This window comes from Microplitis mediator, chromosome 5 (genome assembly GCF_029852145.1).
Source record: "Microplitis mediator isolate UGA2020A chromosome 5, iyMicMedi2.1, whole genome shotgun sequence".
Lineage (NCBI taxonomy): Eukaryota > Metazoa > Arthropoda > Insecta > Hymenoptera > Braconidae > Microplitis > Microplitis mediator.
This window is the reverse complement of record NC_079973.1, coordinates 21,444,401-21,469,142: the sequence shown is the minus strand read 5'-3', so window position 1 is coordinate 21,469,142 and position 24,742 is coordinate 21,444,401. Positions and strand designations below refer to the sequence as shown.

General features: G+C 28.9%; 2 protein-coding genes and 1 long non-coding RNA gene across 11 annotated transcripts in view; 2 read left to right on the top strand and 1 right to left on the bottom strand.

Moving 5' to 3' along the window:
* Nucleotides 1-14,967, top strand: part of LOC130667864 (uncharacterized) — a 49,404-nt gene extending 34,437 nt beyond the window's left edge. For 3 of the 4 annotated variants that reach the window (XM_057469742.1, XM_057469741.1, XM_057469740.1), the window contains 2 exons: nucleotides 4,974-5,236; nucleotides 14,646-14,967. In XM_057469742.1, coding sequence (XP_057325725.1) covers nucleotides 4,974-5,236; nucleotides 14,646-14,911 — 529 coding nt within the window. In that variant the 3' untranslated portion in view covers nucleotides 14,912-14,967. Of the gene's footprint in view, nucleotides 1-4,973; nucleotides 5,237-5,599; nucleotides 6,506-14,645 lie in introns of those variants that run through there. The other variant, XM_057469743.1, reaches the window with a different exon arrangement.
* LOC130667874 (uncharacterized) overlaps nucleotides 6,667-24,742 on the bottom strand; it is a 268,882-nt gene continuing 250,806 nt past the window's right edge. For 5 of the 6 annotated variants that reach the window (XR_008989912.1, XR_008989914.1, XR_008989913.1 and 2 more), the window contains 2 exons: nucleotides 8,749-8,855; nucleotides 6,667-6,997 (listed from right to left, as the gene is read on the bottom strand). This is a non-coding gene — a long non-coding RNA (uncharacterized LOC130667874). Of the gene's footprint in view, nucleotides 6,998-8,748; nucleotides 8,856-8,991; nucleotides 9,337-11,981; nucleotides 11,997-24,742 lie in introns of those variants that run through there. The other variant, XR_008989910.1, reaches the window with a different exon arrangement.
* LOC130667867 (uncharacterized) overlaps nucleotides 23,098-24,742 on the top strand; it is a 188,585-nt gene continuing 186,940 nt past the window's right edge. The window contains exon 1 of the mRNA XM_057469745.1: nucleotides 23,098-23,544. The gene's annotated coding sequence lies outside the window, so the exon portion shown is untranslated. The remainder of the gene's footprint in view (nucleotides 23,545-24,742) is intronic.

Below are 24,742 nucleotides of genomic sequence, written 5' to 3'. Positions count from 1 at the left end.
CTTAAATTGTAACAAATGTAATCTTTAATAGTTACAATTAACATCTTCGATAGTTATCGTCACTATCATCAATTGTTACTGTTATTATTTTCAATAGTAAAACTAATTATTATTAGAAAAATTTTACTACTGTTTCAAACAGTTAAAATTAAAAATTTAGTATTATAAATATTATAATTAAATTCTCTCCGTGCTCAATTATTTTTCAAAATAGTAATGAATTTAATGCAAATTACTAGGAATATCATAAAATTATCAAAGCAACAAATTTTAATAAAATGTATAAAGAATTAATTATTTTGGTCGATAGGTATTTAATTTACTTCATAAAGGTTTGAATTAAATGAAAAATGTCGTTGCAGTGGTGAAGTATAAATTATTAAAATTTAAAATTCGAGTACATAATGATCATATAGCTGGGGATTTTATTTTTAATTAAAGCTTAACAAGCAACGAGTATTAATTAATATTGATGGAAATTGAGGTAGTATTAATGTAAAGTATTTTTTTAGCTTATAAATCATCTATTGTATTTTTATAATTACGAAATCCTCTTCATAAAGTTTTATTTTTCAAAAAATATAACTTGACGCGATAAGTGGTAATAAAAAATTATATAATACATGTATTATTAAAAAAATGGTATTTATTGTAGCTTGAAATTTTTAAACGCAAATTATGGTACGAACGTATGTAGAATAGATAAATGTGTAGTAAAACACATTGACTAATCCTGAGGGACTGGCAGAAATCCCGTTTGCGTCAGTAGAATATTTCGAGATTACATTGACAGGAGAGTAGAGTCAGAGTTAATATGAGAAAAAATGCCTTGTACGCGTCGGTATGACTGCACACAAATTCTGCTCGTGATGTAACAGTAATTTATAAAGGTTATAGTTATCGTTACTGTTATGGTTATATTGATGTACTTCATTGGCTATTAAAAAACATTTCTTTATTTATAAATCTCACTTTTTTTTATTAAATAAAAAATCATTAATGGAATATAAAAAAAAAACACTAGTGTTATAGTAGGCCGAGGCACGACCGACCCCTAAAAAATTTTGAAAAAAACCAAATTTCTTGTTGGTAATCTAGATTTATGAGTTTGATGTAAATTACAAGTTTCCTTCAATAAAAATATTTTTTAGTTAAAATAAAATTTTTTATAACAGATTTGCAAAAAAATTAAATTTTAGAGGAATCTAGCCGGAAATTTAAATTTATTTTGTCACACAAATCGAGATAAATAATCGAGTGTAAATTCAATGCATTTATTTAAAAAACAATTTTTTTTTATCATTTTTTGGAGGGGATCCATCTAGTCCCGAGATACAATTCGTTTTTTCTTAAATTATAACAAAATTATGATGAATTTGTTAGAGATAAATTAGAACCACTTATACCCACACAGTAAAAAATATTGTGTAAAATCAACACAGTTTGTGTGTTAAAAACGGTTGACACGAAATTTGTGTTGAAATTTCAATACAAACTTTGTGTAGCCCCTTTTTAACACAAAGATTATGTTGAAATATTGCCACAAGAGGGCGCAAAGAATTCCACAGTAACACACAAAATGTGTTAATAAAGAGTGTATAACACATTTTTTATGTTACAGAATAAAGTGACACAAACTTTGTGTTAGTTTAACACACTACAATTTTTAACACAGAACGTTTTCGACACAAATACACAATATTTTTTACTGTGCAATGCTCAAAAGCTACGAAAAGTTAATATCGGCTTACAAGGGCCACCTTGCCTCGGTCTCCCTTATAACAGAAATTTCAATAAAAATTTATCGATTATTATATTGAGATTTGTTTACAATAAACTTTTTATTTATTTTAAAACCAGAGTCTGGTTTTAAAAGCAAACACTTGATATACATTTAAATAAAAAAAATTTTCGTACTAAAAAATAAATAACTCAGATAAAAATTTTAATAATAGTAAAAATTTTCCAATAATCGGATTTTAAAGTTTTTTTTTATATCTTGTAATCTTAGATGAAACTATTAAAAAATTTAATGTTACTCCTTAAAGTTGTATTAAATGCAACTTAGCACTTTTATTCATATTTCTTAGGTTTATTGAACGTCATAAATGAGGTTTTTTTTACAGCAGTAATAAATAGTTTTACGATAAAATCCTCGTGTATTAAGACGTTTAATCAATCAGACTGAAAATTTCGAGATGAATGTGGTCACAAAATGGTTCCTTTATGGTTTAATATCCGGGTGGTATAAAATAGAGAAACCCCTGACGAGCAATAATTGATGGGTGTGCGGGTACGAGTAGCACGAGTACGCTTTGTCCGCAGTGTTCAGTTCAATGTAATCATGTTGAGTACACGTATGAGTGAATTTGTGCGATTGCAACTCTCTTTGGTGGCATTTCTTTTCACTTCGTTGAATTTCTCTTTCCATATCCATCTATAATACATCAACCACAGTACTAGTATGGCTACTCATATATGTTTCAAAATACTCAATTATCTATGAAAAGTTTTTTTTTTATAGGCTATGATCAAAAGTTAATACAAGACTTTGCTTTAAAAAAAAATGTAGATATATATTTTCTGTTGACATCAATAGCTATTCGTAGATATTTTAAATAAAACTACTGTACGTACTATCTAATAAATATGTCTATACTTATATGCATTAAATGTTTTATATTTATATGCATTCGTAACCACATGGGGGAGGGTGGGGCAGAGCGGCCCCCCTAAGCCAATTATTATTTTTTGTGGCTTTCAACCATAAGATCACTTTACTTTTGTCCTATTTCGAACAAATTTATGGACATTTTGCCAAAATTCTGAAAATTTTTTTTTTTTTTTGTGGGGCAGAGTGGCCCCCCTTCAAAAAGTGATAAAAAAAATTTTTTTTTTCGTTTTTTTTTTTTTTAAATTGTTTTCATCATTAAGAATGTATTTCTTTCTCTTGACAACTATTTTTGGTTTTATATTACTCGAAAAAAATTTTTTAAAGCGTAAAAAATCGTTCACTCTCGATTACCTTAATTACTAATTGTTATTTAATAAAAAAAAAAAATCAATTCTATAATTTTACTTTATTTCAAAAATTTATCAACTAAAAAAAAAAAATTTAATTTTTATAAATTTTTAGTGACCAAATTTGCCTCTTACATAGAGAAACGGCCGAAAAATATGAAAAAATAATTTTTTCGGAAGTTTCGGCTGGTCCATTTTGCCCAGGTGTTATGCGTAGGGCTAGAAATGTGGAATTATACTAATTTTTCATTAATTTGACGATAAAAATATGAAAAAATCACTTTTTCAAAATTTTGGGCTTGTCCATTTTGCCCCAAATGTCATGCGTTGGGGGTAAAAATGCGCAAACATATCGGATTTATAGTAATTAGTCGAAAAAAAAAAAATTTTTTTTTTGGTCAAAATTTCAGGGGGGCCGCTCTGCCCCACCCTCCCCTACTCCTCAACGATCAAATATAACATTAAAATTCACTGCAAGAGTTTTTCCTTCGTCAATAGATGAGGGGGTAGAAAACTCGGTGTGTAATTTCCGGGATTGAAAACACTTGATTTTTGATCCATCAGTTTCAACGGTTGCGTAACAACATATCCGCGGACAAAATACCCGCGACAAAGTATCCGCGGAAATAATATCCGATGAATAAAATATCTACGGACAGAATATCCTAAAAATTGACGTAATAGAGGGATGAATTCATCATATGAAACTTTTCATAGTTAAAATAACAGTCAAAGAAAGTTATTAAAATCCAATTTTTCGAAACATTTATCATTTAATTCATCAAATACTTAACGCGACAACACATATGATTATAATAATAAGTCATATGGTATTTATTTTTATCGGCAAATATTTAATCGATTGAATTGTTATACGGATATTTTGGCTACAGATTTTTTGTCCGCGTATATTTTGCCTGATGGATATTTTGTCGCGTATATTTTGTCCACGGATATCTAAGCGTGTCACCGTTTTAACTATACTACACTGAAAAAAATAAATATTTGTTCTAAATGAATCAATTTATACTTCTCAATAGTTTCAAATAAATCTATTCGAAAGAACAAAGTGTTTTTTAAGTGTAAGAAGGAGTCATATAAAACACTAAATATAGTTTTTTATATTATCATATGTGATTAACTTAAAAATGGAATGCATTAAATTATCATTCGGTCTGACCATGTTAACAATCAAATATTTGAAAAATTATTCAAAGAAAATATAATGAAATTACATAATTATTTGAATAAATAAATTCATTTTATTGAAGAATAAATTTATATGCGATCGTTCATCGTATATAGATTTTATATGAATTATATATCAAGTCATGAATTAAATATAAACTCAACACCATTTCTAAAAAAACCGATAACTTTCAAAATAATCAATAGTTGACTTTTAATTTTTCTTATGATTCATATTTTTTCTATCTAATAAAAGTGAATACATAACTTGAATTAACGTTAATGAATTGAAAGTTTACGTAATTTATTAAACATATTAATTAATTTTTCCGGTTGATCTTTAACCGAATGATGACGAAACGGGAAATTTATGTAACGTCATTAGCATATAAAACATTGAACAATTGTATCAATTAACTGTTATATAATTAAAAATGATCAAATGATCAAGCAGACGGTATTCCACAAAATGTTTGATAATATGGTCAACTGAACCAGATCAATTATAAAATTTATTTAAAACCATTGGCGGGAATTAAAGGACGTTCTTATCGGAAATTACCGCGATTGTGTAAATAGCTGATTTAGCTAATACCATTTCTATTAGTGATCCGCTTAGGATTTACGAGGGCTTTCCATACCTTGACCATCCGATCTTCGCATTACATCTCTCCGTATATAGCACACTAGTTAATGTGTTTGGTGGCTATTTAAAAAAATGCGACAAATACAAATCTGAATTAATTTTAATATTTAACGCACAGATCGGACGTTGAATTAATGGAAACGTCATTATCACGTTTATCACCGAACTCTCGTCAGCGCGGAATAATAGATGAACATCAAAAGCAATTGCATCGGGAAATAATGGAGATACATGATACATTAACGCGTGGATTGAGACCGAGAAATTGTATTCCAGCAGCATGGGATTCAACTTCAATGCTCACTTGGACATCATCTACTCGGTCAGCCGGCAAAAATAGATTGAGGAGAAATCGAAATCCTGTTTGGGATACGATCAGAGGTAAATTTATATTTGGTTTATGAATATGCATTTCATATGTAATAATAATGCTCATGCAAAATGGATTATCAAAAAAAAAAAAGAAACTGAGTTTTAATAATTGTTTTAATGAAAACACTTCAAGTATAGAAGAAATATTAATAAAACTCATGATTTATATGTCCTTGTTTTATTAATACTTTAATTCTTAGTGGGAAATTTTGGTTAGTATTTAAAAAACGTTTGTTGAAATTAATAATTTTTATAGGTTAGATTTCATTGGAGTTAATTATTGTTTATGTATTGACTGAGATATAAGTATTGTATTTATTATTTGACGTTTATATATATTGTTAATTTAATGTTATGTATTCCTCATTTTAGAGCCCTGAAGAAGTCAGGAATTACTGACGAAACGTTGGCGATGAAATAAAAAATAGTCTACAAGAAATTGAGTCCTTATTTCCCACTAAGAATGAAAGTATCAATAAAACTTTGATATCAATGTAAATGATAGGGAAAAAAAATGCTGAGTAACTAATGTGATCATGTGGATTTAAGTTGTAACACTATGTGAATCGTTTATTTGAGAAACCCCATAAGTCATGTTGTTTACGAAATTGGATTTTTTTGCATTTTTGGGTTCTTTGGATGTCCCTCCATAGAAATTAATCAATATATGCATCAATTCAACGTTTAAAAAAAAAATTAACGGGTTACAGCAATTTAATTTAATTGAGAAACCCCATAAGTCAATGACTCAAATAAATATATGCAGTGTTAGTTTTACAGAAATAATTTTTTTTTTTTTTTATTTAAAATTCGCGCTTTTTTGGGAAATTAATTTCAAATGTTGTTTTATTGTTGACTGTTATATGACTAATTAAAATGTTTGAATTTATTATAATTTTTTGTAATTTCTGAGTTTCAGAGTTCAAATACATATTTAATACTTCATTTTATCAGTGTAATAAATGATTTGAGTGGAAACATTTAAAAAAACAATGATTTTATAACTTTTTTTTCCGTTTGGTTGAGAAACCCCATAAGTCAATCAACATTAAATAATTTTTAACTTCCCGCTAAGAAAATCGACGATTTTCGAAAAAAAAAAGAGCTCGAGGAGCTCGAAAACAGCGGGAAGTTTTGGGGCTGGCCCGCAGGATCAACCGATAGACAGATTTTTTAACTTAAATCTAAGTAAAATGTATTTAAATCGACGCAATTCTGACTTGAATGTGACTTTTTTTTTGTCTTAAATCGATCCTAACTAAGCCACAAAAAGTCCAATCTAAGTCAAATGTTATGGAAATTTTACACTGACTAAAAAAATTAACTTAGTTAAATTTGAAGAATTTTGACTTAAATTTTAAGTCATAATTAAGATTTTTTTTCGACCCGGGCAGAAATGATTTAAAAATGAATTTTTGTTTAATTGAAAACAGATCGAATTTTTCGATTAAAATAATTTTTATTGACCAATAGATACATTGATAATTTTAATAATAAGTATTTATAATAACCAAACTGTGAATAATAATTATTTGAATTTTTTAACATGATAAATAAATAACCAAGGAATTGTTTGCATTCGAATAATGGCGATGTTTTGAAAATAATAATTTTTTGCCAATGATAGGGTAACTGTCAAAAGGTTTATTTATTTGAATTCTTTGATCATTTTCCGTTCCTATATTTCAGAATTTCGCATTTTCCTTGCTTGAACGGGCCATTACTGCACGACCATGGGTCACAGCAAGGATACCTTTCGATCGGATGGCACTGTGATGCAAAAATTTAAATTTTATAATTATAACAACTTTTTTTAATAACTGAGTACATACACTGCAAAAAGTTATTTTACTTCAATCTGAATTCACTCTGTGATACTGAAGTTAGCTGACGTCAACTAAAGTTCAAGCCTTTTGAAAAAAAAACACTTTTCACGCAGAAAAAAGTATTTATTAGGGTGTCCGTTATTTACCAACTTGGTTTTTGTTTAGCAACGCCTCTTAAATTTTTCGTTTATGAGCTAAAAAAAATTATCAGACCCATATAAGCCGTTATTCATATAAAACCGTGCCACAAAAACAATACATTTTTCATTCGAATAACATGGGGTTTTGATGCGTTTTACATTTAATTTTTTTTCTTCTAAGGAAGTTAATTTACAGAGATGAGAGACCCATATTTTTGTAGAAAATTATACGCTCTACAAAAAAGGCCTCTAATAAAGCTGAAGTTAGCCGAGGCTTAGTACTTTTTTGATTTTTTTATAAACGAAAATCTACATTACTACTATATTAGAAAAAGAAATTTCAAAAAATTGCACCTAGGGGAAGGTGGCCCAAGGCGGGTACCCCGTCTAAAGCGGGTAGGCGCTTGTACGCCTACGCATGAAACGCAAGGGACAAGGTATGCATATGTCGAGGTTATCCGAGTACTGCCGAGTTTCGCTCAGTCCCAAACGAGCATTAATGAAGCGGTATGGCTTAATTACACGCAATTAAAAAAAAATTAATCATTTCTTAAAAAAATTAAAGGTATATATTTTCTGATTATTCAAAAACGAATACACTTATTATATCGTTGATAATTTTCTATTATTTTGAGCCTATTTAAGTTAAAATTGAGGGAAAAATATTAGCGTTTTGTTTTGAATTATTTGAGTTTAGTATCACTTGGATAAAAAACGTGTTCTCGGGCAAAGCGGGTAGGGCAAAAACTGCTAAAGACTAATTAAAATAGTCTAAAATTATTTTTTACCGATACTTGGTGCGAACTGTACAGTAATACACCAAAATCTGCAAAAGACTGAATAATTAGTCGAATATTATTATTTATATAATTAACAAAAAAATTTAATTACAAGTTACCGATTAAATAGTCATTTATATTGAAGTATTGCTATATTTAATAAGTTTGTCGTTTAAGTTGTTAAAGACTGATTAAATGAAACTAAAATTATTATTTAAATATCTAAAATAAGCATACTTTCCTTAATTGTAGTGCCAACCCGCTTTGCCCGAACGGATTACCCGCTTTAGCCCCCCCCCCCCCCCCAGGGCAAAGCGGTTTTTGGGAGTGTTTCTTAATTTTAATAATAAATCATAAATTAATACAAATTTAAACAATATTGCTTATAGATTTTAAAGTTCGATAAGTCCTCTATAAAAAAAAAAATAAATCACTATTGTTATCATACAAATACTAGATTTTCTCGGCTCTTAACGTTAACATACCCGCTTTAGGCTACCTTCCCCCATAGCTTTTTAAATTTTCTACATATGCATTTTTTCTATTTTTTATTTTTTTCGTAATTGATTTGGTGGAAAAAAATCCAAAAATTGTTAACTGTCTACTAACTTTAGAATCACTCAGATACTCCCCTTCGGAGTGAAATTCAATCGAAGAGATTAAATAAATAAAAAACCATCCATTCCGAGTTCGCTCCGGATTCATTCGTCATACGTCGAATGTCCAGTCTAAAATTTTTTTACAGTGTATTGAGTACGTTGTCATTCGATTCTTACCCATGTACCCTCTCCACTTTGACAGCCCATAGTTGCAACAATTAATGATCCAATCATTAAAATCAACAAGACACTTTTCATCATGGTTCAGCTGAATCGGTAAGAAACTGTAACAAAAAATGAAATAAACAATGAACTTGTGGACAAAATAATTTTTATTTATTGGAGTTGCAAATTAAAATTATCGTGACGTCGTATTTGAACTAAAAAATTCATTTAAACTGATATTAGAGCAAAACGTACCTGTTCTTTAGACGAATAGTGAAATTATGAAATACATAGGAAATATTTCCTCCTTATATATTCAACTATTGAAAGTGTATTAATGACGTCGGTGGTATATATGTATATTCCATAGGAAACTTTGTTTGTAATTGTTGCAAAAAATATAACGATAAAAATGACATCGAGTTGATAATTGCTTCAAACAGTTATGATAGTTTTTTATAAGAACAGTATGAAAAGCATTAGAATAAAATGATATGCATATATGTACACTGATAAACAAGCAAGCGACCATTGATAAAGATAATTACGACCTTGCAGTCTTTTTAACCTGCTTTTTATCAATAGACGACGGCTTGTTACCTGCAAAAAAAAAATATTGCACGAAAAATTTTTTTCCTTATGTTTTTTTTTGCTCCAAGAAAAAATAAGAGTTTTGTGAGCTCGGAGAGCTCAAAAATATATTATTAATAACGCTTTCGAGTTCTCTGAGCTGGAACAATCGGGAAGTTATGAACCTGTCCCACAGAGTTAAACATTTCTCAAATTTAAATTTAAACAATGGCCGTGTTCGCTGGCATTTTTTTTTTGGCGCAAGCGCTCTTAATTTTAATTTGCGCATGCTCAAAAAAAAGATGGCTATTATTTATTTATTTATGTATTTATTTATTTATTTACTCACAATGTGTCATATCTGACTTGAAAATTAACCCATAGTATTATATTATTAGTTTAAAAATATTAATAAAAATATGTCTGCTAACCCGTACGAAAAAAGTATATATTTGGGATATATATATTAGACTGATTCAAAAAAATCGACTATTTTTTTTTTCTTCATTATATCGAAAATGTTGTTGGAAATGACGAGAAAAAAATTCTGTGAAAGTTTGAGCTCTTAGTATTAATATTAACAGCTGCCGCATCGCAATTTTCTATTTCCCGTTTAAATAACATGAGAAAATTTATTTTTTATAACTGCTGCCTTTAAAGTTCAATATTCGAGCGTCGTGTGGCGCGAGTAAAATAGGTCTTTCTCTCGATAACTCGACGAAACTATAGAACGATGTCGAAAAATCAGCTGTTGGACTTTTCAGCATGATTTTACTGTGCTGAAAAGTAATTGCCTATAGGAAATGTATACAAATTACCAAGCAACCGTCGTTCACTCGAGTTAGAAAAAGATAGTGATACTTTTTTCTCCATATACTCCTACTGTCACATTTATCCTGAAATTCGCACATGCGCAGATAGAAAGACGACAATTGGAAACCTGCATAGTGATCATATGTTTCTTATTCTTATTGAATATCATAACTTGTGTGTTTGTATTGTGAAAATAATATTATTATCATATTATTAATCGTTCATTAAAAATTTTCACATTATTAAAAACAGTCACAGATTTTAATTACTAAAATTATTAAACTAATTGATAGAATTCAATTGAAAAATAAAACATGAATACATTGTTATTATTTACACTTGTACAATTGTTTATATTTAGAAGGTAATTTTTTATTCTTTAAATGATTGAATTCCTCTCGATTAAACTTTAAAGGCAGTCGTTATAAAAAATATTGTTCGATACAAAGGATTAAAAAGAGGGATACGGTATGCATGTATTGTCAACACTCGTCTAGGGATATGTTACATTCACAACGAGAACTCGTACCTACATCTCTCTCGCACTCGCTTCGCTCGTGCGAGAAAGATGTATGTACTCGTTCTCGTTGAGAATGCGGCATAACCCAAGACTTGTGTCGCCAATCCAAGCATGCCGCAAACCCTCTTTTTAATCCTACGTATCGAAAATAGCTATTTTAAGCTTTGGAATTTTGTAGCTCACAGTAGGACTAATACTTTTACATGTTCAAGACGTATTCTTATGGGAAATTCGACGCTCTACAAAAAAGGTCTCTTATGATTTTTCGATATTTTTATTTCTTCAAAAGTTATTCGAAGTTAAAGTTAGATTAGCGATAAATTTTTACATTTTTTAAATTTTTTGACGCAACCATCAACTTTATCAGAAAATTTGATAGGACATTTTTTGTAGAGCATTTTATTTCTTATAACTTATCTCCGAGAAAATTTTCGATATTTCTCCCAAGTCGTAAGTTATTAGCAATTAACTAAAAATTTAATATAATTAATTTTAAGCAACAAAATTTAGATTAGTTAAGAAAATTTTCAGTTAATTGCTAATAACTTACGACTTGTGAGAAATATCGAAAATTTTCTCAGAGATAAGTTATAAGAAATGAAATGCTCTACAAAAAATGTCCTATAAAATTTTCCGATAAAGTTGATGGTTGCGTCAAAAAATTTAAAAATATACATTTAATGAGGAAAAATCAAGTGACCTTGACAGGTCGGTTATAAAGCACAACCTCGCCGCTTCGCTTTCGAGGCGTGCAATAAAAATTTATCACCAATCTAACTTTAACTTCGAATAATTTTTGAAGAAAGAAAAATATCAAAAAATTATAAGAGACCTTTTTTGTAGAGCGTCGAATTTCCCGTAAGGCTATGTCTTGAACATGTAAAAGTATTAGTCCCACCGTGAGCTACAAAATTCCAAAGCTTAAAAAATAAATTTCCCCATGTTATTTAAATGGGAAATAGAAAATTGTGATGCGGCAGCTGTTCATACTAATATTAACAGCTCAAACTTTTACAGTTTTTTTTTTCGTCATTTCCAACAATATTTTCGATATAATGAAGAAAAAAAAATAGTCGATTTTTTTGAATCAGTCCAATATATATATTTACTAGTTACTATTTATAAATAGCCACTTTTTATTTTTTTCTACTGTTGGTTAGCAGTTTATTCAGTCTGAATTAATGCTGAAACTTTTCGACTCGGGATACGGGCAAAACTGAATGTCTCACATATGCGGCAAATATTCAGATTTGCCCGAATATATACTGATATATACTTTTTCCGTACGAAAAATCGCTTATTTATTGTAAATAAAATATCTTTAATATTAATGTGAACTTACTAAAAAGTCTCAACTCTATTAATATATTCATTATAAAGATAACGTTTTATCAGTGTAATTTAACTAGTAATATTAAAGCCAATGAATAAAAACAAATGAGTCTTGTTGTCTAGTATTATATTTATTACCGTCAATATAAAATGACTAATAAAATAATTATATTGAGTCATTTATGTATAATAAAAAATTCCAAAAATGTTGACTATCAAAAAAGGCACTAGTCACTCTGTCGTATGACAGATAAATATTGGTGCTAAAACTGCTTTCAAGCTTGGAATATAAAACTTCTGAAATAAGTATCTTACCAGGGACACTACAAGTGGTAGGCGCTGTCTAGTGACGAGCACCGAACTACTCCCATTGCCGTTGTCTAGTAACAAGAAATTTTTCTGTTGGTTTAATCAACTTTTTTTTCTTAGCTGGAGCATACGAAAATTTTTGCGTTAAAAGAATAGTATTTATTCCGAGAAATTTAATTTCTTTTTGTCAATTGAACAAATATTTTTTGGATCCAAAAAAGTTTCGATAAAGTAAATAATTCTGTTAAATTCGCGTTTAATTTTTGCAGTAAGCACAGCTAAAGAAATTGTTAGATTTTTGTTAAATTGGATTGAACAAGATATCAAAAAATATTGATTGTTAATTTAAATTAAATATGAAGCTAACGACTTTATTTTGTACCGCTTAGATACTAGTCAAATATTTTGACCTTAAAATTTTTTACTACAATAAGTGCATACTCACTCCACTTTTTTACAGATGAAATCCGTCATTCGGTTGATATAATAATCGAAGACAACAATTTCCGATACAGTTTATTGCGACATAAAAGAATTTTCATCCGTTTTTCACGAAATAGCGATTTTTTTTCTCAATCAATTAATTTTAAAAACTTATAACTGTTGAATTATAAGGTTAAAAAATAATTAGATAACATTATTTGATGGAAAATAAAATAATCTGCAAAAAAGTTCCTAAATTTTTGTTTTGTTACATTCAACGAAATTTTCGTATGGAACTAAAAAAAAAAAATATCGATTTTATTTTATACAGTCTAATATATGGGGGAGTGAGGGGCAAAACGGGCTACTTAAGAAAATAGTAAGTTTTTAGGAACTCAAATACGTTAAATAAATTTTTTGTTTTTTTAATATTTATAGTAAATAGAAAAAACTTTCAGCTTGAGGTCCTAGGAAGTTATTCTGACTAATTTCAAGATGATGTCCGAGTGTATGTATGTATGTATGTATGTATGTATGTATGTATGTATGTATGTATGTATGTACGTTCGGACGTACGTACGTACGTACGTATGTAAATACCTGTATCTATTGAACGGATGAACCGATTTTGAACTTTAAGGTGTCATTCGACGCGGCTTGTCAATATCTTGAAGCTGTAAGAAAATTGAGCTTGATCGGTAGGGCTCGTTCAGAGATATTCCAAAAATAATATTTTTTCAAAAATGTTTTTTTCGGATAACTTTTAATGTGCTCGATGGATTGATTTCAAAATGGACTGGGCTCTAGAGCTTTATGAGCCGCGTCGAATACCACCTCAACTATCAAAATCAGTTCATTCGTTCAAGAGAAACCGTTGTCGAAAGAATTAAAAAAAATTTTTTTTTTTTTTTGAAATATCTCAAAAACGACTCGATAAATCGAATTTAAAATTCGATCAGCTTTAGAACTTGATAAAACGCTTCGATTGCCACCTCAACAGTCTCAATCAGTTTATTCGTTTGAGAGATATCATTGGAGAAAAAAAGCTCGAAGAGCTCGAAAATGTATTCACGACAAATTTTTCGGGCTGGCCCGCAGGGTCAACCGATAGACAGATTTTTTTAAGTAGTTTCAGTTAAAAAATTAAATTTTTCTTGTTGGAATCTTTTTCAGAGACGCTAACATTATTGTATTCAATTATTTATTTATTATTTCAATGTCAAGTTTTTCAAAAAAATGTTTTTTGTGTTTCCTGAAAATTTTTTTTTCTCGACTTATGGGGTTTCTCAAATAAACGATTCATTTTTTATCAATGGTCTGGAAAATTGATCTCTGACACAATATTCCAATTGATAGAAGAGTAAATTAAATTTCATGAGCATTTAATTATATTTTCTTATTTTACAATACATAAAAATTTATGGTGAAAATACAATTTTTATTGTACTAGAAATTTGAATACGCAGGCGCACTTTTTAAAACTAATTTTAGCAGAATAAAATTGTAATATACAATAAATAATTTGACAGTTCAAACAGTAACATTTTAAGATATAATATATCATTTGTCAACACAACGCCACGTAGGATAACTTCAAGTGTCACTATTATCTATGATTTGTAGACCATTGTCACATTAGTTGAATTCCTCTTTCAATTTTAGAATAGTCAGTAATAATTTGTTTCAAGTTTTTTTCTGTACAAAGTTATAAATTATTCAAGTGAAAGGACAAAAATATATAACTAAAAAAATGCAAGGTTTCATATTCAAATATTCATTATTGGATAATCCATTTGACTTCTGATAATATAAATTTATCTCTCTATATACATTCATAAAAATATTTTTATACGTCATGTGTGACCTATATGGAGGTATAAATAATTACTGCGTCAAAATTAGATGGACAATTAGATTGAGTTCGTTAAATTAAATATTAAAGGTACATCGACGATGTGGGACCGGATTAGCACCGATGGGAATTTCGTCGCTAAGAGTAAATCTGATGAGATGTTAAGCCGGGAAGAATCACCCAAGTGGAGTAACTCGAATAGTCGTCAGTCAAGAAGTGAAACGGGTCTTAGCGAAGATGAGATATTACCATCATGGGATTTTCTTGAGTCAACACTTAATCGAAAGCTCCTTCATTACGACCGAACGGTCTCCGATCCTGAAGATACCGTCAGAGATAATATATCAATAATATAATATACCATTTATATCGTTATTTTTATTCATTAATTAAAATATACAGTCATACTTTATTCAAGTCTTTCATCGTCATTGATTTATCGACAAAATTCAATATAAGTTGACGTCTATACAGCAAACTACGTCGTTCTGGTTTCTATTACCCCAACTATCATCCATTTATTTTTGTTCCCTTTTCAATATCAAATTACTTTAAACATTAATTGGATTCCATATTTTAAACTTTCAGCTCGTGTTTTTTTACAGCTTCTGACTTCGAATTCCATTTTTCCCACTGTCACTAATTCAATTAAATGTATTTCAGTTAATTTAATTACTCTTGATTACTTTTGTTTTCTTTTATCTTAAAAACTTTCATTATTTGATTAATTTATATTTTTAATTTCAATTCATAAAACACATTTATTCAATTAAAAATCATTTATTTAGCGTAAGTCTGGGGAGAAATTCGACCAATCATGGAAGGACCCAAAGGCATTAAGGATCAACTGCTCAATTAGGGAGAGGGTTAAGATTGAGGTAGTAATCCTGACAATAATTCAGTGTTGGCTTAAAGTGTACGTTGTGTAATTATTTTTACAAATTACAGGTTTATATCCATATATATTCAAAAAATTTACATTTCATTCCCGCATGAAAGTATCATATATGGTAAACATAGGGGAGGGAGGCGCAAAAAGGGGTACTTAAGGAAATACCAAGTTTTCGAGGACTCAAATACGCTAAATCTTTTTTATTTAATGTTATTCAAAGTAAATAGAAGAAATTTTCAGATACCGTTAAAACAAAAAATTTCATTTCTGCGGGCAAAGTGGGGTACCCCCTAAAAAAGGTAAAAAAAAAAAATTTCTGGATTTTAAACGAATTTGATTAAGTTGAATTTACTTTCAAGTAATTTACATGAAGAAAAATTATATTTTACATGTTTATTGGATACAAAAGAAGAAAAAAAATTTTTAATAGTTTTTATCATAAAACAAACGTCATTAATATTTTTCAACTGACACATGTAAAATATAATTTTTCTTCATGTAAATTACTTACAAAAAAATTCACCTTAATCAAACTCGTTTAAAATCCAGAAATTTGTTTTTTTTTTTACCTTTTTTAGGGGGTACCCCACTTTGCCCGCGAAATGAAAAATTTTTTTTTTTAACGGTAACTGAAAATTTCTTCTATTTACTTTGAATATCATTAAAAAAAAAAAGATTTAGCGCATTTGAGTCCTCGAAAACTTGGTATTTTCTTAAGTACCCCCTTTTGCCCCTCCCTCCCCTATATATAGAAACAAATAAGAATACATATATAATTCATCATTATATGGCACGAATATGTACCATGAATTTAACTTTATAAATCTTTGTATATTTTTCGATGTATTGAATCATATAAGTCTCCCCATATATGTAAGAATAAATAAAATCTATTCTTTTCTGTCTTTCTCTCTCTGTTATAAGATTCAAACATTGTGTTTAGAATATATATATATATATATATATATATATATATATATATATATATACATATATGTGTGTTAGCTTACAAGTTTACATATATAATTATCAATATATGTAATACATATATGTGCTAACTTATAAGTTTACATGTATGATTGTAGATATATATAATACATGTATTATCTTATAAACTTACGTATATAATTAATTATATTAAAACTCACTATATAATATATAATAAAAGATATATTGTTTTTTGCCACTTATATGGTCCCATATTGTTTATATATTTTTCCATTTATATTTATCATATATGGTATTTTCATGCGGGTTAATTTATGATTATTTTGGGTAATGATGCGAAAGTTGCGGATCTATTTTTCTATGGCCTACAATAATATTTTTACCGAACTATTCGTTATTTCAATCACTTATTCAATTAAAGCTGATATAAAATAAATTAATTGCTAAATCACCATCTTAGTTTGTTGCCTGGCCTTGGAAAATGGAAATACCGAATTTGGTGGAGTGATTATCGGCTTTCAAACTCAAATAGTTCTTCAATTATTGACATTTTATATATCGTTTGATTTCAATACAAAATCTATCCGGTAGTTATTGGAAATGAAATCAATCCTCCAAAGTCACAACAAATTTTTAGTGACCGAAATGTGAAGAGCTTCACTTCTGCATATTTACCCGTTAATCTAAACGTCGTCATTTGCTATATAATTGAATTAACATCGATTAAAACCTATGAATCAACTATTTAAAAATAAAACTCATTCATTATGTTAATTATCATAATTATCACCAACCATTTAATGAACTAACTTTATTTATGTTTCATTAGCATTGAAATCTAATTACGAAAACAAAATAAATGAATTTATTAACGTTCTATTAATGATTTAAATGAAATAATGGCATATATTTATTGTAATTAATTCTGAATTATTCACTTATGAGGAAGTTTGAATTATTTAAATTTAGATGAATACATTAAAGATATGCAGTCTCTTTGGAGTAGTTAAAGCTCATATGCACTGCGGAAGTAAAGATCTTTATGAGTATGAGGTGGGTAAGTAGGAAATAATGGAAGATTTTATGCTATTAAAAACATCATTTGAGATATAATAATAATTATTATAATATTTATTTAGTTTTTCATTAAAATTCATACTTATAATTCAAATTATTGTATTTTTTTAACTTTCCGATATGAAAATTTAAAATTTCCAAAAAAAGGGAAGTTAAATTAACGGATTTGAACGTGTGTTTCGGCGCTACTCCACGCGAGCTCCACTGTATAGAATATCAAAGTTAGTCAACGAATTTGTATCTGAGATTAACATTTTTGGTGTTTCGGCTAGTAAATTTAAAAGTATCGCTAGAAATTTAGTAATGTAATCAACTGTAATTTCCTTGGTCGCAAAGTGGCTGGATATTATTTATATATAAGTGATATTTGTTATTTTTTGCTGTTACTTTTATTTTATATTTTCTCGAATAACATTTTTTTTTATCATTCATGTGATGTTAACTGTTTCTTCAATTTGTAATTTATAATTTTAGTTTATCATTTATTTTTTACCTATTGTTTCAATAATGTATAATTGTCGAATGGCGTAAATAAATAAATAAATATTAATAATAATAAACAGCTCACCAAGACTGAGAACTGATCATTTTGAATTGATCGGTCTAGTAGCTTACAAATTATACAAGAAATAAAAATCTCTTGCGATTGCCGCAGAGCCCGTGCAAATTGATTGATTTTTTCCAAAGATATCGTCGGTCAAAAATTATTTTTTTTTTTTTTTTTCAGCGAAAAGTATTGCTTATTCGGTTCAATGGTTTTTTTTTACCTCAAAGAGCTCAAAAGTTAAGCAATGATAATGTTTTCGAGCTTTCTGAGCTCAAAAACAGCGAGAAGGTTTAGGGTTGGCCTACCGAGTTAACCCTTTTTTTTTTTTTTTTTTTTTTTTTAGCAATTAACTTCATCGATAATGTCTGGTTTTAACATTATATTTTTTTTGTCAGAGCGGGGGGTATATTGACTCATTTGATTTCTAATATAAAGAAAACAACGAAATTGCAATTGTTAGATTATTTCAAGTTTCAACTTTTTGTTTAAAGAAATGCTCGGGAGAAAAAGAAGAAATTACATCCATTTTCTTCAATTTGAAGACTTGCATCATTTTTCAAGTGTATTCCGTGCTTCTGTTATTATTTTTATTATTATATTCCATTCTAAATCAATATTTATCATACAAAACCAAATTCATAAAAGCATTTCTTTATACGTCAATGGATACACCAATTTATGAGAAATCCTCTTCTCTTTTATCCTATTATTGTTATACTTTTTATAAAAATTTTTATTTCTATTTGATTATTATTAAGTCGATAAGTATCTATCGATTTTGTTCCATTCGTTTCAAAGCCTATTACAACCATAGATTTATTGCTAGGTTTTACTTTTACAATATTTTTATTTATTGCATTCTTATATTGAGTATATTTTAGTTAATTTAATTCACTTTTTTTTCATTGAGTTGCTTTATTGCAAACTAGTGAAAGTTTAATCTCAAACGTCAAGATTTAGGGTAACAGTGATAAATTTACCGATGGCACCGGATAGTGTCAATCTGTTAAGAGGATTATCATGATTGTCGTTCGGATAATTGACGAGAAAAGCTCATCTCATGAACAACAATATAAACTTTTTTTTTATCCATGGAGATCTTTATCCTCTGCATGATCACGGAGATAAAAATTTCAGTAATTTTTTCATTATAAGAAAAAGTCACTGGATTTTTTAACCAAAATATTTTTCATATTTAACCCTTTCTGTTTATTTCAATTCACTCGAGTTTAACTAGAAATAATTTTTATTAGAAATAATAATTTTTTGATCTACAAAGTGGGCTCTGATTCAAATTGTGCGTATCGATGAAACAAAAATTTGAAAAACCGTTGACTTTATCGGGCAACCCCAAAACTTCTCGGTGTTTTCGGGTTCTCTGAGCTTGAAAACTTTATTATCATGGGTAAATTTTTGCTCTTCGAGCTCAAAAAGCGGTTGGATTTTTTAGCTTACACACGTGGACGTTCATCCGGACATAATCAGAATTAAGAATAGGTTCCTATGACCTCAAAACGTCAATATCTGATGAGTACTCGATTTTCGAAAATTGAACCGAAACCAATAACCTCTTTTCTTTTGAAAATTTTAAATTCTCATAGCGGGAAGTTAAAAAAATGATTTCAGTAACACGAGACTGAGTAAAATTCTTAAAATAAAATCATTTTTTTTTCGTACTTGAAAAATAACTTTTATTTCAACAGCCATACAAAAACAGCTGACATAAATATATTTAAAATTACCAATAAATAATCGTTTGAAAGTTAAATCCCCTTGAGCATACCCCCGAGGATTACATAAGTCAAAGAGTAAAGAGTAAAGAGGATTGTTGACCCTAAAGCCCGAAGGTTTAACCGAAGGGTCTACTCTCACTTGCCGTTTAATGTCTACCTTTACTTTCGCAAACATAAAAGACTTTTCACTCTATATAATACACTCTCTGTTTGTATACTAATAATTCTGAGTTTTGAGTTCATCAAAACAACAAATAAACACTAGAAAAACAATAATGTTAATAATAATAATACAATAATGAGTATATTATTCATATTACCAGCGTCATATATCTTAACTTCTTTGATTATACAATTGGTGCCTCAAGCGGGTCAAAACCAACTAAGCTACGCCAAGTTTTCCCGTCCATCCTCCACTTTCAAAACGTTTCGTCTTGCAAAGCAAACCAACAATATAAACACCAAAACGTATACTTTGAATTCAAAGTACTTGGTATGCATGAGGAATCATAACGCAAAACATGATGTCAATGCAAACACGTTGTGTCTCAATTAAATGTAATTTTCGTAACGGTTATTTTAGTAGACAAAAAGATCTAACCAAAATAAAAAATAAAAATAAAAACATAGAAAGTAACATATGGTGGCGCAAGTTAAATTAGCAAGTAGCTTAAACCTTATACGTTTGCACGCATTAACTGTAAATTGTGTTTATTATGCATCCGGTAACTGCAGAGGAAGCTAAGGAAAGGCTATAATATTATTGCAACTACTAGATCGTACAAGAGCCCTCTAGGTTGCTTTTAATGAAACACATTTATTATACTTGGGGATAGCAGTCTTGGGTAGGCGGACATTCGAGAAGCTTTTGCTGTATTTTTTTTTCTTATTCCCTTTTCAAATTATTTTTTTATATCTTTTCCTCATTTTTTAGATTCACTTTCACTTTATTTTTATGTCTTTACTGCTCTCAAGCCACAAATGATCGATTTTATTATTATATCCGAAATATAACACCAACAGGAAGTTACTAAGTCTTGGGAGAAAATCTTTGCCACGTAAATTCCCACCGTAAATCAATAACGCTAATTATTTTATTGAATTCAAACGTGATTCTCTAAGTTCAATGGAATATTATACACTTTCAATAAAATTACAGTTCACTCAAAATTATTTTCCAGGAAAATTAAGAGGGTGAAATTAAATTTCTCTAAAAAATATTTTTTCAGAAGTTTAATTATTAAATCATACACTGTAAAAAATTTTGATGTTAAAACTGCACTAAATATCGTGTTAAATTTCGACAGTACGAATTAAAATCTTTACAACGTCAAGCGAGTACACTGTAAAAAATTTGCGGAGTGAACGCGAATTAATTCCGGAGTGAATACGGAGCGGATGACTGTTTATTTATTTAATTCCCTCGAAATGAAATTTAGTCCGAAGGGGAGTTTATTTTAATATTAAAACTCAAAATCGGAGTGAATGCGAATCGAAATAAAATCCAGACCACTCCGAAATCACTCCGCTGAAAAGACAAACTTCCAATTGACTCCGTATGCGGAGTAATTTTTTTTTAAACTCCAACTCGAGTGACGGAGTGAATTCGGATTTACATGAAATCCGCAATCGCCCTCAATTCACTCCCGATTTTTTGCAGTGTGAATGCGCAATTTATGATAAATTTGTGTTAAGGAAAATAATCATAAAAATATTGAAATGTTCAAAATACTTCAAATAATTTAAATGTTCAAAGCCGTAAGATAGGCGGTGGCGTCTAAAGGTTCACCTAAAGTTTACAAGTCCAATGACATTCATGCTTGTAAACTTTGCTATGGAAATTGGTTATTTGTCAGTTTTCAGTCAGTAATCTATTGGTCATCTATCAGTCATCTCGATGGAAAGTCTATAGAAAATCTGTAGAAAGTGTTTGGAATGTGTATGGAAATTCTAAGTATTTCGATGATACTAGACCTAAATTTTCGACGCTTGCGGAACACTTTCGGACACATTTGACCAGATAGACACCTGTCGAAATTTGTCAAAAACCCTAATTTCACATAATAAAAACATTTCAATCAATAATAATATAAATTTTTTTTTTTAACAACATATTACGCATTAATTGTTCAAAATACTGTTTAATATCTCAATAAAATTGATATAGTTATTGATTAAGTAGTTGAAGATGTTCAATGATCATTTATTCTTCATTAATCAAAAATTATAATGAATGAAACTGAATGGTGTAAAAAAAGTAGATTACACCGCGTTAAAATTACACAGATGGATAATTTACACCGTTAATCTACCCTACACCGCCGTATAAAGTTTTCGGGGGCCATTTTTACACCAAAATTGTCTGCAATGTATATCCCAACAATTTTTTAATTTTATCTTTATCGACTATTATTTTTATTTTTGTTCAGGTTAAAAAATGTATGATTACAGTTAGAAACGAGTGAACAACATTTAATTGGCCTTTGGACTAGTGCCAAAGAGGCTTTTCTATAACAGAACAGAAAACAAGATCCTTCAAAGATTTATTATTAGATTTTGCTTCTATACGTAAGCTGCTTAACAAAATTTTCCATTTTCATTTTCTCTTCCTACTTCTTCTTCCTTACCTCTGTTTCTTGTTATTCTTCTTGGTCTTCGTCCTCGTCGTTCTCTATTCCTTCTGTGGATTTCAATCTCATTTTGTTCAATATCCATTTTTGTTGAAGTAAAGAGAGACATCAAGACAAGGCCCCTAAGTCGCGTTGAAAGGACAACGGGTAACTGGGTTAAATTTAAGCTCACTTATTTATCTTATTATTATTAATAATATATTTCCTTTGTATAAATAATCCGATCACAACAATGAAGCTTCCTTTGTCTGTTAATTCTACTGTTTAATTATATTCAAATTTTAAAAACATCTCGTTAATTATTTGACATAACAAAATTTAGTTAATTTGACAACTTTTTATTGTCCAACATGAGCACGATGTTTATTGTATTACGGACTATATGGTTCAGAGTGTAGTCTGTAATTAAATAGCAAGGATAATAACTATGAGTAATTTTAATTTTCACTGTCACTGGATCAGTGTCATTATGAAGCATAACTACTCAGCGAATTTTATCCATGTCTAAACTGCGGGGATTGCTTTTGCGTTTCATGCGAGCACACTATGGGTTAATATAAAGGTACATAGATATATATGTACATTTATAAATATATAGGTATATAAATATCTATATATATGTGACAACATGAATGCGCGCGCCCGCGCATTTACGATTCTACGATCAGATCTCAGTCTCACAGCCACCCTTACGCGGTCCATACTGGCACCTCGTGCGAGCAGTGTCGGTCGTGTTTGCTCCGTACTGTCGTGAATTTTCATTACCTTGTCCTACGTATATCCTACTAATTCGTGTTAAGTGTAATATACTTTAAATAAAATTTAATATTAATTGAAAAATATAAATTTTCATTTTTAATCATTTAATTTTTTTTTTTTAAGTGAAAAAAAGTTTCCAAGTTTTGTTTGATTTACATCGACGTTTTATGATTTTTTTTAGGGAAATAAAGTTCGGATGATTATTCACGTATGTTATTTGTGAGTTAGGTAAAATAAAAAAACTACACCGCAGGGTGTGAGTTGAATGTAGAGCAGAGAATAAAAAAATACAAATAATAATAACAAATAAAAAAAAAAAAAATACAGAGAAGAACAGGAGAGTTCTATTGAGAAATGCAAGCAATTCCCCACCGACTGGGATTACTTCACAGCACGTGACCTGGTAAGAATTTTTTTCCACCTTTTATTTCTATTATTATTATTATTATTATTATTTCTTTCTTTTATTTACAATATGAATTGCGGTAAGTATACCCGGAAAATTCTATTATCAATCTAACTCTGTTGTGGAAAATTTTTTCCGGCTGAGAATGAGCAAAAACTGGGGGTATCAGACCGTAGAATTTAAACTTTTCGTGGGAAAAGATAAAAAAGTGTAAGATAATTTTTTCGTTGATATTTTTTTAGAGCATGTTAATGTGTGAACTAAATAAAAGAAAGTTTTAAAAATTGTCATTCATGCCACTGTTTTCCAGCTTAAGAGTAAGGGCAATTAGACAAACGCGAGAGTTAGTAGAGTAATTAAACCACTGCAGTAGTACATTTTGGACTCTTTTAAGAGTCGTCTCTTTACTTGTACTATACACTTCTCTACAACTTTAATTACTTTATAAATATACATCTATACATACATTTGCATTATGTATACATCCATAAATATATATATATATATATATATATATATATATATATATATATATATATATATATATATATATATATATATATATATATATATATGTATAAAGAATTTCAATAACTTCTATATTTATGAACGAATTATTATGCAGCGTTATTAAATTACAATTGAATCATAATTTAATTGGAATTTAATTATGAATTGATATTGTATATTAAGCAGATATATTTATATACTCGTTTTTCGTTTGTAACAATATTATACTGACATTAATTAAAGTTTATGATCAATTGTATACTGGGATTCATAATTCAAATAATTTGACTCTTTTGTCCACTGCGGTTAATTAATAATTATTCGGCAAATATATTAAACTTTTGATGTCTCAATTAAAACATGTTCAATTTATTGCCTTTTATTTTGTGAACTAATGAAAATTTTATACATCACTCTCGCATTAAATTAATTTAGTAAATTAATATGACACATTTCTTTTGGCTCAGCGTTTGTTTACATGAAATTTGATATATTGCTATTCGAACAATTAATTATTTTTCAAAAGTTATTCAACTGGGTCGCTCAATTTTAAAACCAAGTCGGAGCCAAATTTTTATGTACCCGAAGATCGGAACGTTTTTCACGCAATGAAAAAAAAATTTCAAAGTAAAAACTCGACTGGATGACTAGATTTCCGAAATGTTTCTAGATGCTGGTATGTCAG